The 15,165-nt window shown below is 43.8% G+C and overlaps 1 protein-coding gene across 1 annotated transcript in view; it reads right to left on the reverse strand.

The window, feature by feature from the left end:
- The window catches only part of IL21R (interleukin 21 receptor), a 43,780-nt gene that overhangs the window by 10,713 nt on the left and 17,902 nt on the right, over positions 1-15,165 (reverse strand). The window contains exons 3-4 of the mRNA XM_027126561.1: positions 5,210-5,273; positions 2,339-2,441 (exon numbers count right to left, since the gene is read on the reverse strand). Coding sequence (XP_026982362.1) covers positions 2,339-2,441; positions 5,210-5,258 — 152 coding nt within the window. The 5' untranslated portion in view covers positions 5,259-5,273. The remainder of the gene's footprint in view (positions 1-2,338; positions 2,442-5,209; positions 5,274-15,165) is intronic.

Below are 15,165 nucleotides of genomic sequence, written 5' to 3' on the forward strand. Positions count from 1 at the left end.
TAAAGTCTCTCTAAACCTCTTGCACAGCAGCTAGGAGAATCTTTAAAAACTGCCTGTCACCCCATGCCTAAAACCCTCGGGTGGCTTCTCATCACCCACACAATAAAAGCTGGCCCTGGGCTTCCCTGGTGGCGCAGTGGTTGAGAGTCTGCCTGCTGATGCAGGGGACGCAGGTTCGTGCCCTGGTCTGGGAAGATCCCACATGCCGTGGAGCGGCTGGGCCCGTGAGCCATGGCCGCTGAGCCTGCGCATCCGGAGCCTGTGCTCCTCAACGGGAGAGGCCACAACAGTGAGAGGCCCGCGTACCGGTGGGGGGGAAAAAAAAAAGCTGGGCCTTGCTTACCTCTCATCTCCTTTGCTTGTTGTTCTCTCTCACACTGGCTCACTCTGCTCTGGCCCCACTGACCTCCTCGCTATTCCTCAGACTCATTAGTCTCTCCCTACCTCAGGACCTTTACACTTGCAGTGCCCTCTGCCTGCACTGCCCTTTCCCCAGCTCACTGGCTGCCTCCTTCTCACCCAGAAAGGCCTGCCCCGACCCTCCTGGCTAAAGCAGACCTTCTCCCCATGTCACTCGCTTTCCACCCAAGGCTCAAGGTTCCTGGACTTTAAAGCACTCATTATTCTCAGGAAGCATCCTGTTGGTTGTTTATGTTTTTCTTGTCTGTCTCCCCAGCCACTCCCCACCTGCAGTAAGTCAGCTCCGGCACCAGCTGGGACCTTGTCTGTCTTAGGCTCTACTGGGCCCCCAGTGCCTGCAAGTGTCTGGCAAGAGCTTAATAAATATGTTCTGAAGAAGTAACTGAATGAACGAATGGATTGGTGATGACAGAATGAAAGCCAGCTGTTCTTTATCCTGATCAGCACGTTGACAAAGACTCTCCTTGACCAGGCTCAATGCAGGCTCCTCAGAACTCTCTCCTCAACGAGGCCCTGACTTTGGGACTCCCAAGCTTGTCTCTGCATTGTCTAATGTTAGCAAGAATCCTGCTAAGTCATTTTAGCCAGAATCTTCCATCCTTGATATCTGATCGAATTCCTCATCCTCCACCACCCCCAGGTGATATAGGCTCACCCTGGGCTTCCATTAGCAAGAATCCTGTTAAGTCAGTTTAGCTGGAACCCCCGCTTACCCCTGATGTTTCCTCTTAGTATTTTTCCATCCATTGACCTGCTCCTTAGCTATAAATTCCTAATTTTCCTTGTTGTATTCGAGTTGAGCCCAAGCTCTCTTCCCCACACCAAAACCCCACGCAGCGGTCCCTACACCCATCATGATGGTCTTTTTTTTTCTTTTTTTAAAGAATCCCTTATATATTCTTTTTTTTTTTAATAAATTTATTTACTTATTTATTTTTGGCTGCGTTGGGTCTTCGTTTCTGCGCCCGGGCTTTCTCTAGTTGTGGTGAGGGGGCTCTCTTCATTGCGGTGTGCAGGCTTCTCATCGCAGTGGCTTCTCTTGTTGCGGAGCACAGGCTCTAGGTGCGTAGGCTTCAGTAGTTGTGGCACGTGGGCTCAGTAGTTGTGGCTCACGGGCTCTAGAGCGCAGGCTCAGTAATTGTTGCGCACGGGCTTCGTTGCTCCATGGCATGTGGGATTTTCCCGGACCAACGCTCGAAACTGTGTCCCCTGCATTGGCAGGCGGATTCCTAACCACTGAGCCACCAGGGAAGCCCGATCATTACGGTCTTGAATAAAGTCTGCCTTACCATTCTTTAACAAGTGCAATGAAAAAGTTTTCTTTAACAATAGGGACCCATGAATCTTGGAGTCAGACTGCCTGTGTTTGAATCTCGGCTCCACCATTCACTGGCTGTGTGACCTTGGGCAAACTGCATAACCTCTCTGAACCCTAGTGTCCTCGTTTTTTAAATGGGAGTAATAATTGTGAGGATGGGAAGTGATGGTTCATGTGAAGTGTAGCAGGATGCCGGGCATGTATTCAGTGTTCAAAAAAATCATGTGGCAGTCTGGTCATCCTGGGGTCTCAAAACCACAGTCTGGCCTGTGTGGGCAAGAGAGTACGGTCTTTGGAGCCCTGCTCGCTGGACAAGTCTCGTGAGTCCTGCATGGACATCTGTAAGGTAGGCACAGTGATTCCCAGCTCCCAGTCCCAGATCACGGTCAGTGATTCTCAGCTCATGGTGAAACCAAAAGCTGTTGGTGGAAGGGCTGAGAGAGCCCCCAGAAGTAGCAGGCATTATTTTTATTGCTAAACTACCTGCCAGGCACACAGTAGGTCCAACTCCGTCTGTGGCCTCTGGCAGTCCTGCCCCACCCCAGCCCTCCAGGCTACCCTGAATCGCATCCCCGAGGCTGGCGAGGTCTGGCCACTTACCAGGTGAGGGTGAGCGTGCCAGGGTGCGGGGCCCATGTCTTCAGGATGCAGGTGACCGTCTGGATGTAATCGGTGTAGCAGACGAGGTCTGAGCAGCCCCAGGCTGGAGGGTCAAGGGACACAGAGACCTTGGTTGGGGTGAGGGCTGGTCGGGGTCAGCAGAGCTGATCACCCCCTCACCCCCTTGAGGGCTGGAGGATGACGGGAAGCAGGGGTCCCAGAGCCAGGATGAATATGATGACCCTAGGGCCACTAAGATTAAGGCCTGGAGCAAGGGGGTCCTTGCCACCTAAGAATTCTATTTTTGAGCCCCCAAAGTTGCGAGGTTGGCTATGGAGACAAGACTCTCCTAACGGGAAACATCATAAACTAAGCGGGTCCCCACCCAGCGCCCTCCCCACAAGCCCTGTGTCCAGACACCAGGTCAGCATCCCTCCTGGCCGGCCTCCCTCTCAAGGTGGTGTGTCCTGAACTCCCCAGTTGCTGGGGGAATCTGCACATCCTGCGAGAGGGATTCGTGTGGTCAGTGAGAGACACATGCTCCCTCTGTTCCCCGCAGCTGGTCCAAGACAGGACATGGACCTCGGTGACCTGGCAGTGCTTCGAGGGAGCAAGAAACCTTCAGAAAACTGAGAAGCCCTTGGATACTTTTGCCAAGATGTCTGTATTATCCTACTGCCCAAACCATCACCACCACCACCAACCAAGTGATACAGGTATGGTCCCCCTCAGGCAATTTTATTGCAAGATTTAATACTCTCCCAACTCCATCGTTAATTGCTTTACTTTGTTCTAAAAATGTTTGACAAAATCCAGTTAATAAGTTTTAGTTTAGTTTTGTTTTGTAAGATCAAGTGCCAACGCTGCTATTCCCCCTGCCTCCACCCCCCACTATTTACCAGAAATTTGTTCCCCTTTTAAATGGATTCATTCTTAGTGGCTTTTTCCTATTTTTCCTTGACTAATGAAGACCCAGGGGTTAGCAGTACATTCCTCCTGGGTCTCCATCTAGGTCAGAAGCTGGATTTGTAGTCAAGAACACTGTCACTGGAAACGTCCTTTATGTCTCCTCCCATCACATTTAACAAATGAGAAAACTGAAGCTCTGAGACTGGGCTACACCTCTTGTCTCGCTCTTGGTCTGGGCTCAGGAGACCCAGGAAAGGCAAAATCTAATCTGTGCTAGTTCTTCACCTCCACACACATGGCGGACACCGCTAATCGATCATGGCCCTCACTCCCTTGGGTGTGGCCTCAGACTCCTTCTCAACACAGTTGAGCGGCTCCAGACAGCCACTACCAAGGGATCTGAGATGTGGAAAGGAACCCTGTTGGAGGAGGAAGTCTCCCTCGGGGAGGAGCACGGGGCCTGTCGGTGGACACAGAGCGGCCCGTTCAGATACTTTGCGGAGAAAAGAGGACTGATTTTGGTAGGACCAAAACCCAGGTGGCTGTGTCCTCTCTGAGTTCATCATATCCTAGTCGTTCTCTTTCAGGGCTCCAGAACTTGGAGAGGAGCTGCCTTTCCTACGTAGACTCAAGGCCACCAAGGGACAGGGTTTGTCCCGAACTTGTAATGAAACATTGGAGAGGGGACAGTAGTCCCTGAACTAGTGTGGACGTGGCATCAGGGACCAGAGGGAGTAAAAACCCTGTCACCGGTCACTACCCTGAGCCCTGCGCAGAGAGCCCCCGGGCCACCCCCACCCCGCCCAGGGCTATCACAGTGTGTGGGAGGCAGTGGGAGCCGTGAAAAGTGCACACGTGACTCGCAAGCGCTCTGAGTCGCTATTTGTAAGCTGGAGACACTGGCCCCTCGGACGGGGTGGGGAGGTATTTAGATGATATCACGCCAGGGCAGCCCAGGCGGCCTGCGTGTGGCACTCACCCAATAAAAGCAGTTAAGACCACGGGAATCAGGCAGATTTGGGAACCCGTCCCAGCTCTGCCACTGCCCGGCTGTGTGGCCGTGGACCCGCCTCTCACCCTCTCTGAGCCTCACAGGCTGTCGGCAGAAGGGAATGAGGATGCTCGGCCCCCGGGACACAGCAGGGGCTTGTTATTTGTGCTCACGGGGTGGGGAGAGGCAGCGGGTGACCCAAAGGCCCTTTAGAGGCTAGGACAGGATTCTGACCGCTCAGAAAGGGAAAATAAAGGAGACTGACATCTGTTTCCTGATGGAGCTATTTGAGGCTTTGGGTCTTTCGGTAAAAACCGGCGTGAAATGCTTATGAGTCAGCACAGCGGCGGCTGAGGGCACCCCTGTCCCCAGGCCAGCTCCCATTCGAGCCTGTGTGCTGTGTCCCACCTCCTCTGGGAAGGCTTCCTGGATCTCTCAGCCCTGACTGCGCCCCCAAGTCTAACACCTGGCCTTTCCCTGCTCGGGTCTCGAACATCTCTCCCTCTGACTGCAACATCTCCTGCTCCTCCGGGGCTTCCTTCTAAGGCTTTGGCTGCTTTTGTCTCCACAGCCACTCTCCCCACCCAGGGAATATGTGTGCTGGCAGTGGATCCAGTGATTGTTGAGAAACATCTCCTAGGAGATGAGGAGAAACTGTGGTTAGATCACAGGCAGGACTTCCTCACGCTGAGAACTGGGAGCCAGCCAAGGCAGAGAGAAGAAGGATGAAGTCCCTCATCCTCCCGCCCCGCTTCCCTGGCCAGCGAGACGTGGAGACCGGGACTCACTTCTGGACAGTGGAGCTCTCTGGTGGGATGGGCTCTAGCTAATGCAGAGATGGCTACTGGACTTGCGCCGGCCGCAAGTGGACAGATGCCACAGACTCTGACCCTGTGGCCTCTACCCTGCCCTGGAGCCCACAAGGCCAGCCCGGCCGCTCTCCACCCACATACCACGGGGCAACTACTTACCCCCCTGGAGCATCAGCAGGAGCAGAGGGGCAGCCCAGCCGCAGAGCATGCTGCCCGCCGGAGCCTGGAAGAGACACACAGGGAGAGGGTGGGCCTGGGGCCTGGGGACCAAGGGGCCCTGAACATCCTCTGGTCCCCATCCCTCCTTTGGAAGACTTGCCTCAGTTTCTTGGATTTGCTTCTGAGAAACAAGAGTTTGAGGAGCCCGTGGCTTCCCCCAAGGATTCCTGTCCCTTAGAAGTGGCTTCTTTGCCCCCTGGATCCCTACCCGCTTCTCCCCGCTTCTGCCTGGGCCCCCAGCACCATCACAAATGAGGAGGATGAAAAGGGGGAAGAGCTCGCTGCTGGTCCCCCCCTGCTAAGCCTGTTGATGTAGCACGACGTGTGCACGTTTATCCATCTAGATAAGAAAGAGGGAGGCAGGGAGGGGAAAGGGGCTTGGCGGGCAGAGATCTTGCGTCCTCTTTCTTACAAAACCCCCATGTTGATGTTAGCCCAATTAATTGGCTTCTTAATGAGTAGCAAATCCAAGATTAGCCCACAAAGGAGACAGTTCCTGCATACCTAAGATAAGTTTAGCCCAATAGCGAGGGTTCCTACCCAAATACAGAGCTCCCCCGGGTTAGCCCACCAGCAAGCATGGGGGAACCCAGCTTGACCATACGAAGGTGCCCTGGACACCCTGATCTGCATGAGATGAAGAAGAGACCTCTTTGGAGACCAGAGCCAGCCTGTCCAGGAAGAGCGGACTTTGGTACCTTGGGCAGAAGAACAACCCACCAGGCTGGCAATGCCAGGCTCTTGCTGGTACTTTGTCCATTGCACCCCCAGCTCTGTGTCTACTTGGGGAGGTACCAGCCAGAAGCCAGTGGGTCCCAAGAACCCTACCTAGATAGATCCCATGGACAGGTGTGTAGCTGGAACAGGAGCTCAGAGGGCTGACCCGTGCAGGGACCAGGTCACACACATGGCTTCTTCCGGACACCATCCCTGAACCCGGCTTCCCCCAGAGCCTACTCTGGCCCCGCTGGGAGCTTCCTCTGAGCTCCCAAACAGGTCACCAGGCAGGCAGTGGTGCAGGGCACGGACAGGTTCAGCTGTGTGGCTCTCGGCTGGTCACTTCCCCTCCCTGAGCCTTAGAAGGAAAGACGGTAAAGCCTGCTTCCAGGATTCTGGTGAGGATTCAAAGCCTCCATTTATAGAATCACTGGGCCCCTGGCATAGCCCCTGGCACACAAACACTCAAGAAACAGTGATGGATACAGGCTTTTAAAGCATCAGAATGGACGGACTCCCTGAGTGATCTACCCAAGAGGTCCCCAAATGTCTCATTTTCCAAAAGTTGGCCATATTTGTAGATCATGTGTACTATTATTTATTTAATATATTTTCTATAAACAGACCCTATTAAAAATTTAACTCCAACTTCAACCTAAGCAATAATGCACATAGTTGTGTATTTTTTCCCCATAGCTGTGTATCATTCCCCAGTCAATGATTGTAAAGCATTTGAAACAGTGCCTGGCATATAGCAGATGTTATATAAGTGTTTCTTAAACAAAGCAATCAACTTACCATAAAACAAAATGCAGTGAAATGTAAAAACTAAATACAAGGAAAACAAAAGACAGTAATTGAATTTTAGTGAGATACTATTCCCTGCTTAAGACTCTGATGGGGCTTCCCTGGTGGCTCAGTGGTTAAGAATCCGCCTGCCAATGCAGGGGACACTGGTTCGAGCCCTGGTTCCGGAAGATCCAACGTGCTGCGGAGCAACTAAGCCCGTGTGCCACAACTACTGAGCCCGCATGCCACAACTACTGAAGCCCGTGCGCCTAGAGCCTGTGCTCCGCAACAAGAGAAGCCACTGCAATGAGAAGCCCGCGCACCGCAACGAAGAGTAGCCCCCCCTCGCCACAACTAGAGAAAGCCCGCACACAGCAACGAAGACCCAATGCAGCCAAAAATAAATAAATAAATTTATTTTTTAAAAAAAAGACTCTGATGAGTTGGAGATCTAGTTTGCCTTTGTTTAAAAAGGGAGATTAAAGAGTATTAGAGAGGTGTTGAAGACATACTAGCATCAAGCTGAGATTCTCACCCACTCCCTCATCAGAGGATAGAAAGAAATTTGAAAAAGGTCTCACTCTCTCACTAGGGGGTCCAGGGATATTTAACACCATCTTAAACAAGCCACTCAATTCTGGGAAACATCAGCCTTGAATGATGACGTCTTCTCCTGTTTCCACAGCACCAAGTAGGAACACCTCCCGGTCCCACTACCCTCCCTGCCCTGAATCCACCCCTTATGGGGCTTCCCACTCAGCTGACTCCTGAGGGCAATAGCAATTTACTCCCCACATGCACCCAGACCAGCAGGTGTGCTTCCTGAGTGAAGGACAGAGGGTGCCTTGCAGCCTCCTACAGAGCAGTGAAGAACACCTGGCTTGGAGTCTGCCAGGTGCCAGCTGTGTGACCTTGGGCAAGTTCCTGACCTCTCTGATTCTCTGTTTTCTTATCTTTGTTGTAGGCACTAAATGCATTATTGCATGTGAAGCATTCCAGCGCAGTCCTGGATGGGATGGAGCCCTAAATTGGTGCTTATCCACCAGGCTCCAGTGCCTAGAAATGATTTCTGAGGTTGTGGTCCTTCAGACTAAAAGTTGGCCAAATTTCAGGAGAGTCTGGGGATGTGGAGAAGATTGGGGGGAGGAAGTCAAACGGAAGCAGGTACTATGGAGAATACAAAGTGCTTAACTTCACAGTCAACAGAGAAATGCAAATGAAAACCACAATAACATGCCATTTAAATTTTATCAGATTAGTAAAAACTAAAGATCTGACAACATCACATGTTGCTGAGGACACAACGTAATGGGAACTCTCATTTACAGCTAGTGGAGATGTAAATTAATACAATTAGTCTGGAAAATAGTTTGGCATGGTCTAATAAACTTGAACAAGTGTTTACCCTAAGACCCAGCAATTCCACTGTGAGGTACACTACCAAGGAAACACTGGCACGTGTGTACAAGAAGCATAGGCAGAAATGTTTATAGTGGCATTGATTTTAATATTGAAAAACTGGAAACAACCTAAATATACATAAGCAAGAGAATGGAACGATAAACTATGGTGTAATCACTCAATGTGAAAATGAATCATAGCTTCACACAACAAAGCAAATGACTCTTACAGAAAAGCAACAACAACAACCAAAAAACCAACCAAAAAACCCACGAAGCAAATGACTCTTTCTGAAGCAAAAGAAAGATTAGAAAAGAACACAGGCATAATAACACCATCTGTGTAACACTTAACACCATGTAAAGCAGCTCTATATATTGTTTGGGTGAATATACATGTGTCCTGAATATAAAGAGAAATCCAAGGGAATGAAAAACATCAAATCCTGAATAGCGTAGATAAGGAGGGGATGTGATGAAGTGAGGGTCTCCAGGGGTCTCAACAGTTTGGTAAAACTGAGTGAAGCTACCATGGGTGTTGATTATGTTTTTCTTTATACCTTTTTGTATGTTCAAACTATTTCATAACATTTTAAACGTAAGTGAATCTTGGATTTATAAAATAAAATGTGGCCACTTCTGGCCATGATGGAGCTGGTATCTGAGTAACCCTCTTACTAAGAACAACTACAAGAGGAGAAAAAAAACCCACTAGAAAGCATGAGAAAGCAACCAAGTTAGATAGTACTTGAGAGGCCAGGGTGCCAGAGAGAAGGAAAATGTGTTGAAATTCTGCATGCAATGTCCCCTCAAATAATTTGCCAAGTCACTGCAGATGAGTTACATTCCAGGAAACCTAGCAGAAAGCATCTGGTAACAGGCTAAAACGCTAAGAAGAGATTTTGTCAGTTTCACAATGCTAAGGAAAGAATCAGAGTCTAAGAAAAATGGGCCCTGATAAATACCCAGTTATTCAGGAAAGGCTATGTCTTGGGAATAAGAAAAATCAGAAATAGTTCAATCTTCACTGCATCAAGATGATCTGCCTACATGCCATATGTCTACTAGAAAAAAAAATTAAAACCTATCTGGAAAAACTTAGCTTAATCTAAAGCCTCCATACTTCCCATACACAATGTCCAGCATTGAATTAAATTGATAAGACAAACTAGAAAACAGTACCAAATGACCAAAAGCCAAGAAGATACAACCAAAGCAAAACCAGAAACAGACCCATAAGTGATTCAGAAAATGGCCTTATGAGATAGGATTTAAAATAACTATGATCAGTATGTTCAAGAATTCCACCAGAAATATGGCATCTGTTTAAAAGTAGAAACTCTAGAGCTGAAAAATGCAAGAATTGAAATTTATAAGAACTTAATAGATGGATAAAGGAACAGATTAGAAAATCAGAAGATAGGATTGGTGAACTGAAAGATTGGTAGAAAATGAAGATTGAAGCACGCAGAGAAAAAATGTTTAAAAATACAGAAAAGAGCAAAAGAGACACATGAGACCTTGTGAAAAGGTCTAACATAAATGTATTTGGAGTCAAGAAAAAGAGGAGAGAGGATAACTCAGAAGCAATAATAGAGATACTGGTTAAGAATTTTTCAAAACTAACAAGAAACCTTAAGCTACAGATTCTAGTTCTACAACCACCCCTCCCCCGCCACCCTAAAACAAATACAAAGAAAACCACATCTAGGCACATCATAGAAAAACTGTTTTAAAAATTAAAGACAAAGATATACTTAAAATCCAACTTAGAATGTTATATCCAGCAAAAATATCATCAGAAAAAGTAGGGACGCTCAATACGATAAAGGAATCTACTAAAATCCCACAGTTGATATCATACTTAATGATGAAAAATTGAAAGCTTTCCCTCTAAGATCAGAAACAAGACAAGGATGTCCACTCTCATGACTTTTAATAAACAAGGATGTCCACTCTCATTGTACTGAACGCCTTGGTTCTAGCCAAGGCAATTAGGCAAGAAAAAGAAATAAAAGGCATCCAGAATGGAAAGAAAGAAGTGAAGTATTTCTGTTTGCAGATGATATGCTCTTGTATATACAGCATCCTAAAGAATCCACACCAAGAAAATAAAATGAAACAAAGCAAACAACCAAACAAAAACCATTAGGACTAATTAGTGAATTTAGCAGGATTACAGGAGACAAGATCAATATACAAAATCAACTGTATTTTAATAAACTAGGAATGAACAATCTGAAAATGAAATTTTAAAAGTGATTTCATTTACAATAACATCAAAAAGAATAAAATAGAAATTTAACTAAAGGAGTGCTAGACTGGTACACTAAAAACTATTGTACGAAACATTGTTGAAAGAATAATGGAAGATCTAAATAAATGGAAGGATATCCCATGTTTATGGATTGGAAGACTTAATATTGCTAAGATAACTCCCCCCAAATGATCTACAGAGTCAAAGTAATCCCTATCAAAATCCCAGCTGGCTCTTTTGCAGAAATTGACAAGCTGATCCTAAAATTCATATGGAGATATAAGTGGCCAGAACAAACAAAATGATCTTGAAAAAGATGAACAAAGTTAGAGGACTCAGACTTCTCTATTTCAAAGCTTACTACAAAGCTACATTAATCTACACAGGGTGGTACTGGCTTATTTATACACATATAGATCAATGGAATAAAACTGAGAGTCCAGAAAAAAGGTCATACATTTACATTCAATCGATGTTTGACAAGGGTGCCAAGACAATTCACTGGGGGAAAAGAATAGTCTTTAAAATAAATGGTGGGGGGGCTTCCCTGGTGGTGCAGTGGTTGGGAGTCCGCCTGCCGATGCAGGGGACACGGGTTCGTGCCCCGGTCCGGGACGATCTCACATGCCACGGAGCAACTGTGCGCCACAATTACTGAGCCTGCACTCTAGAGCCCACGCGCCACAACTGCTGAAGCCTGTGCGCCACAACTACTGAGTCCATACGCCGCAACTACTGAGCCCGCATGCTGCAACTACTGAAGCCCGCACGCCTAGAGTCTGTGCTCAAGAGAAGCCACCGCAATGAAAAGCCTGCACACCACAACGAAGAGTAGCCCCCACTCGCCGAAACTAGAGAAAGTCTGCGCACAGCAACGAAGACCCAACGCAGCCAAAAATAAAATAAAATAATTAAAAAATTAAAATAAATAAATAAAATAAAATAAAATAAAATAAATGGTGCTCATACAACTGGGTATCCACATGAAATAGAATGAAACTGGACTCCTATTTCACACCATATACAAAAATCAACTCAAAACGGATCAAAGACCCAGTACGAAGAGGAAGAAGTATTAAACTCTTAAAATAAAATACAGGTGTAAAACTTCAGAACCTTGTATTAGACAGTAGTTTCTTAGACATGAAACCAAAAGCACAAGCAACCAAAGGAAAACAGATATATTGAACTATTTCAAATTTTAAAACTTTTGTGCTTCAAAAGACACTATCAAGAAAGTGAAAAGACAATATAAAGAATGGGAAAAATATTTGCAAACCATATATTTGTTAGTGTTCAGAATACATAAAGAACCCTCAAGATCTAAAAGACAACCCAATTTTAAACTGTGCAAAAGATCTGAATAGACATTTTTCCAATGAGATATACTAGTGACCAATAAACACATGAAAAGATGCTTATCATCATTAGTCATTAGGGAAATGCAAATAAGGACCATGGAGTGACACCACCTCACACCCACTATTTTTAAAAATGGAAAATAAAAAATGTGGGTGAGGGTATAAGGGTGGAACCCTTATACATTGCTGACGGGAATGTAAAATGGTGCAGCCACTATGCAAAACAGTTTTACAGTTTCTCAAAAAGTTAATATAGTATGACCAAGCAATTTGACTCCTAGGTATATAGCGAAAAGAATTGAAAACATATGTTCACAAAAAGACCCTTCTACACAAATGTTCATAGCAGCATTACCTATAATAACTCTAAACTGGAAGCAACTCAAAGGTCCATTAGCTGATGAATAGACAAACAAAATGTAGACTATGCATACAATGGAATATTATTCCACCATAAAAATGAATCAATTACTGATACATGCTGCAACATGGATGAACCTTGAAAATTTATCCAAAGTAAAGAAGCCAGACACAGAAAGGCACATATTGTGTGATTCTGTTTATATGAAGTGCCCAGAACAGGCAAATCCATAGACAGTTAGTAGATTAGTGGTTGTCAAGGGCTAGAGCGTTGGAGGGAGGGGGAATAGGGAGTGACTGCTAATGGGTATAGGATATTTTTGGAGCAATAAAAGTGTTCTGCAGTTAGATAGTAGTGATGATTGCACAAATTTATAAGTATACTAAAAACTACTTAATTGTATACCTCAAAAGAGTGAATTTTATGGTATGTGAATTGGATCTTAATTACAATTTTTTTTAAATGAAGGCAAAATAAATCTTTATTTTTTATACCAAAAAAAAAAAAAAAAAAGCTGAGAGGATTTGTCACCTGTAGACCTGCATCAAAAGACATATTAAAGTGAATTTTGGGGGCAAAAGGAAAATAATCTCAGATGGGAAGCAATTTACTGTAGGAAAGAATGAAGAGCAATAGAATATTATAAATATAAATAATACTGATTGCTGAAAATAATAATGATCATATCTTATGAAGTTTAAACAATATGCAGAATTAAAATACATTACCATGATACCCCAAAGATAAGAAGGGGTGAATAAAGTTAAAGGTCACTGTATTGTCTGGGAAGTGATAAAAATACTAATATAAAGGTAGACTCCAAAAGAAAAAATCAATTACGCATGCTGTAATCGCTAAGAAAAACACTAAAAGAGCTACAAAAGAAAATATAACAAACTAATAGGAAACAGAGATTAATAATTTTTAAAACTTTATTCATCTAAGAAATGGAACAAAGAAGGAAAAGGAACAAAGAATAGATAGGACAAAAGGAAAACAAATAGTAAGAAGTTACACTTAATCCCAAACACCTCAGTATTTTTATTAAATGTATGAACTAATCACTGAAATTAAAGACATAACCTTGAAACCAACACTTTGCATTAAAATAAAGTGAAATTATAGTTTAATCTCATAAATATACTTACAAAAATTGTAAACAAAATATTAACAAATCAAATCTGATGATATATACAGAAGTAAATTATATAGCCTTATCACATGAGGTTTATTCCAAGAATACAAGGGTAGTTTGACATTTGAAAGTCAGTGATCTATTTCACCACATAAACAGAATAAAGAAGAAATTTTATACGATAATTTAATAACTTTTAATACGACATTTAATAATTTGCAACACTCATTCATGATTTTTAAAACACTCTCAGGAAACCAGGAATAGAAGGAGCACTCTTAATCTGATAGGGAGCACACACGCATGCACACACGTGCACACACACACTATATACAACTAACATCCCTAATGGTCAAATATTGAACACTTTATCCTCTAGGGCAGGACAAATGTAAGAATGTCTTGTACTGGAGGTCCTAGTCAATGCAATAAGGCAAGAAAAATAAATAAATTTATAAATATTAGAAAACTATAAGGATTGGAATGATATTATCTTTAAAAGTCCAGATACTTAACAGATAAACTGTTAGATAATAACTGTTAAACAAGGGCACTGAATTTGAGACTAATATAAAAAATATATTTCTAAAGATCAACAAAGTTGACAAACCTTTAGCTAGACTAAGAAAGAGAGGATTCAAATAACTAAAATCAGAAAAGAAAGATGAGACATTACAACTGATGCCACAGAAGTAAAATTGATTATAAGATACAACTATGAATAATCATACAGCAACAAATTTGATAATGTAGAAGAAATGGATAAATTCCTAAAAACCTGCCAAGACTGAATTATGAAGAAATAAGTAGGCTCTAAGTGGACTGCAAAAGCAACAAAAGCAAAGATAGGGAAGTGGGACTACATCATAGTAAAAAGCTTCTGCATTGCAAAGAAAACCATCAACAACATGAAAAGGCAACCTACTGAGTGGGAGAAAATATTTGAAAATTATATATCAGATAAGGGACTAATATGCCAAATATATAAAGAGCTCATACAATCTGATTTTAAAATGAGCAGAAGATCTGAATAGACATTTTTCCAAGGAGAACATACAGACAATAGGTACATGAAAAAAACGCTCAACATCATTAATCATCAGGGAAATGCAAATCAAAATCACAATGAGATTTCACCTGACACTTGTTAGAATGGCTATTATCAAAAAGACAAGAAATAACTAGTATTGGTAAGGATATGAAGAAAAGGGACCACTTGTGCACTGTTGGTGGAAATGTATTTGGTGCAGCCACTATGGAAAACAGTATGGAGGTCCCCCAAAAGATTAAAAATAGAACTACCACATGATCCAGAAATTCCATTTCTGGGTATATACCCAAAGGAAATGAAATCAGTATCTCAAAAATATATCTGCGCCTCTATGTTCATTACAGTATTATTTACAATAATCAAGATATGGAAACAACCTAAGTGTCCTTCAATAGATGAATGGATGAAGATGATGTGGAATAGACATACAATGGAATATTATTCAGCCATGAAAAATAATGAAATCTTGCCATTTACAACAACATGGATGAACTTCGAGGGTATTATGCTAAGGGAAATAAGCCAGACAGAGAAAGATAAACACTGTATGATCTCTCTTATATGTAGAATCCAAAAATAATAATAATAAATAAGTTCATAGATACAGAGAACAGGTTGATGGTTGCCAGAAGAAAGGAGTGGGAGGTGGGAGGAGTAGGTGAAGGGGGTCAAAAGGTAAAAAGAAAAAAAAATGTGGTGCATTACTGAGCAAAAACAACAACAAAAAAGCAGCAAAAAAAATTTTTTTAATGTATGTACTTGCAATGAGAGTCTTGTTCAGTGTAGTTAAATTTCATGAACAGACTATTACTCCATAAATCATAA

The sequence above is a fragment of the Aethalodelphis obliquidens genome, unplaced genomic scaffold (genome assembly GCF_003676395.1).
Source record: "Aethalodelphis obliquidens isolate GAN/ISIS:26980383/991018 unplaced genomic scaffold, ASM367639v1 scaffold30, whole genome shotgun sequence".
In the NCBI taxonomy this organism is placed as follows: domain Eukaryota; kingdom Metazoa; phylum Chordata; class Mammalia; order Artiodactyla; family Delphinidae; genus Aethalodelphis; species Aethalodelphis obliquidens.